Source organism: Lactuca sativa, chromosome 4, assembly GCF_002870075.4.
Source record: "Lactuca sativa cultivar Salinas chromosome 4, Lsat_Salinas_v11, whole genome shotgun sequence".
Classification (NCBI taxonomy): Eukaryota; Viridiplantae; Streptophyta; class Magnoliopsida; order Asterales; family Asteraceae; genus Lactuca; species Lactuca sativa.
In genome coordinates this window covers 37,086,882-37,089,492 of record NC_056626.2, presented here as the reverse complement: position 1 = coordinate 37,089,492, position 2,611 = coordinate 37,086,882, and the positions used below count along the sequence as shown (strand labels likewise).

Genomic DNA, 2,611 nt, shown 5'->3' with positions numbered 1-2,611 from the left:
GTTTCGTGCCAGCCACACAAATGCTCCTATTGGGTCTTTACCCTTACATACATTCCTTGGTGATCAGCTCCCCACCGATCCCGTCCCCGATGATGCAGCCTCGGCTTCTCCATGTGCTCTATCAGGACCCGCCACCCCTGCTCCTTGCGCTGTGTGTACGGAGCCCGATTCTCTGGCTCCATCGGTTGCATCTCCTCCATATGAGTCCCCTACTATTGCTTCCCTGGGTCCCGAACTCGAGTCGCCTTCCGGGTCCGACTCCGAACCAACCATTGATCCTGCTGCTGAAACCGTCTCCGAGTCTGGCTCGTTGTCTGGTTCCGGGCCTACTTCACCTTCGACCCCTCGTCCTCCCCCGCCTTCTCACCCGATAACCACGTATGCCAAAGCCGGGATTTTTAAACCACGCTACCATACTGATTTGGCACATTTAACCTCTCATGGTTTTTTTCGCAGGTTTTTTCTGCTGACATTCCCTCGTCTCATACCACTGCATTGCGTGATCCTAAATGGCGTGACGCAATGTGTTCCGAGATGGCAGCTCTTCATCATAATCAGACATGGAATCTTGTTCCACGACCTCCCAGACTAATATTGTGGGTTGCAGGTGGTTGTTTCGCACTAAATATCGGGCTGATGGGACTGTAGAGCGTCACAAGGCTCGTCTCGTCGCTTAAGGGTTCAGTCAAGTGACGAGACTTGATTATTCTCACACCTTTAGTCCCGTTGTCAAAGCGGCTACCGTTCGTATTGTTCTCACTCTTGCGACTATTAACGGATGGCATTTGCCTCAACTTCATGTCAATAATGCTTTTCTCCACGGCCATTTGGGTGACACTGTCTTTATGAATCAACCTCCAGGCTTTGCGGATGCTCGTCATCCTGATTATGTTTGCAAGCTCAATAAAGCTATCTATGGTCTTAAGTAGGCTCCCCGTGCATGGTTTCATCACCTCAGCTTGTTTTTAGTGCAACATGGTTTTTCCTGCAGTCGTGCGGATCCCTCTCTTTTTGTGTTTCGTCGGGACTCGTGTATCATGTATCTGTTAGTGTATGTTGATGATTTGATTGTTACTGGCTCGGATGATGTTGTTGTGTCATCTTTCATTTCTCGACTACACGCCGAGTTTCGCATTAAGGATCTTGGGTGTTTGAACTATTTTCTTGGGCTTGAGGCCACTCATCATCCCACAGGCTTGTTTCTCAGCCAAACTAAGTATGCTCACAACATTGTCACACGCGCCGGTCTTCTCAATGCCAAGCCTATGCCTACTCCTCTTGCTACCAACGCCTCCCTTGTTAGTGGTGGCCCTCTTTATGAGGACCCGACTCACTATCTGTCCTTGGTTGGTGCCCTTCAATATTTGACGATTACGAGACCCGATATTTCTTACGCTGTTAATCAAGTTAGCCAATTTCTTGCTGCCCCAACGATTGCTCATTTTCATGCTGTTAAACGACTTATTCGCTATGTCAAGGGAACCCTCTCGTTTGGTCTCACTTTCTCACGGCCCCCGACTATTAAGCTTGTTAGCTACTCTGATGCCGACTGGGCTTGTTGCCTAGAGACTCGCCGCTCCACATATGGATACTCGATATTCCTGGGGGTAATCTTGTGTCTTGGAGTGCGAAAAAGCAGCCTACTATCTCTCGCTCTAGCTGTGAATCTAAATATCGAGCCATGGCTAATACGACTGCTGAGATCATCTGGATCACTCATCTATTGCAGGAGCTGCATGCCTTGCCCACCGATCACCCCACGCTTCTCTGTGACAATCAAAGTGCGTTATTTCTTACCCAGAATCTGGTGGCTCATAAGCGTGCTAAGCATATTGATCTTGACTATCATTTTGTTCGTGAGCTCGTTGCTTCAGGAAAATTGGTCACTATGTTTGTTCCTACCAAGCTTCAATTCGCTGATATCTTCACTAAGAGTCTACCCCGGCCACAGTTTGAGCAGTTCCGTCGCATGCTTCGTCTTGGTCTACCTCCTCTCGCTTGAGGGGGGATATTAGACTAGTTTTATATCTATATAGACTTTTCTTTATGGTTGTATACTTGAGGGACTTATATGTATCTTTAGTTATTATATATATGTGATAACTCCCATGCCTCTTGGTGTGGAAACCCATTATTTCAATAAGTCGCACCATGATGCAGTAAACAAAATCTCGATTTCTTTTTACGTGACAAATTTGCCTGGTGATTTGCTTCTAAGTGAATTATGAAAAATATGTGAAAAGCTTGGGACTGTTGTTGATGTCAATATTACCCAGAAGAGATCTAGAATGGGTAGAAGGTTTGGCTTTGTCCATTTCATTAAATTCAAGAATAATCAATAACCGGAAAGGAGACTATGTGAGATATGGTTTGGCAATTACCATGTATTTTCATCAATATCAAAATATAAGAGACAAGAGGAGATTATAGTAGGAAAAAACCCATCAGGATCAAAAACAGAAGGTGAATTTACAAAGAGAAAGAGGGAATGAGAAAGAGAAATCGTACGCAAAGTTTGTTTTAGGGGAAGGGACTAATACACACATTGTATCCAAGCAGTTGCGTAAAGTGATGATTGGTGGATGAGATTTAACAGGAATGACAGATACTA

The 2,611-nt window shown here is 45.5% G+C and overlaps 1 protein-coding gene across 1 annotated transcript; it reads left to right on the top strand.

Annotated features, from left to right (window-relative positions):
• The first annotated feature begins 1,037 nt into the window (after positions 1–1,037).
• Positions 1,038–2,002, top strand: LOC111908982 (uncharacterized mitochondrial protein AtMg00810-like). The gene is made up of 2 exons (XM_023904777.1): positions 1,038–1,529; positions 1,637–2,002. The coding sequence occupies exons 1-2, from the start codon at positions 1,038–1,040 to the stop codon at positions 2,000–2,002; spliced, it is 858 nt and encodes a 285-aa protein (XP_023760545.1).
• Positions 2,003–2,611: the final 609 nt, after the last annotated feature.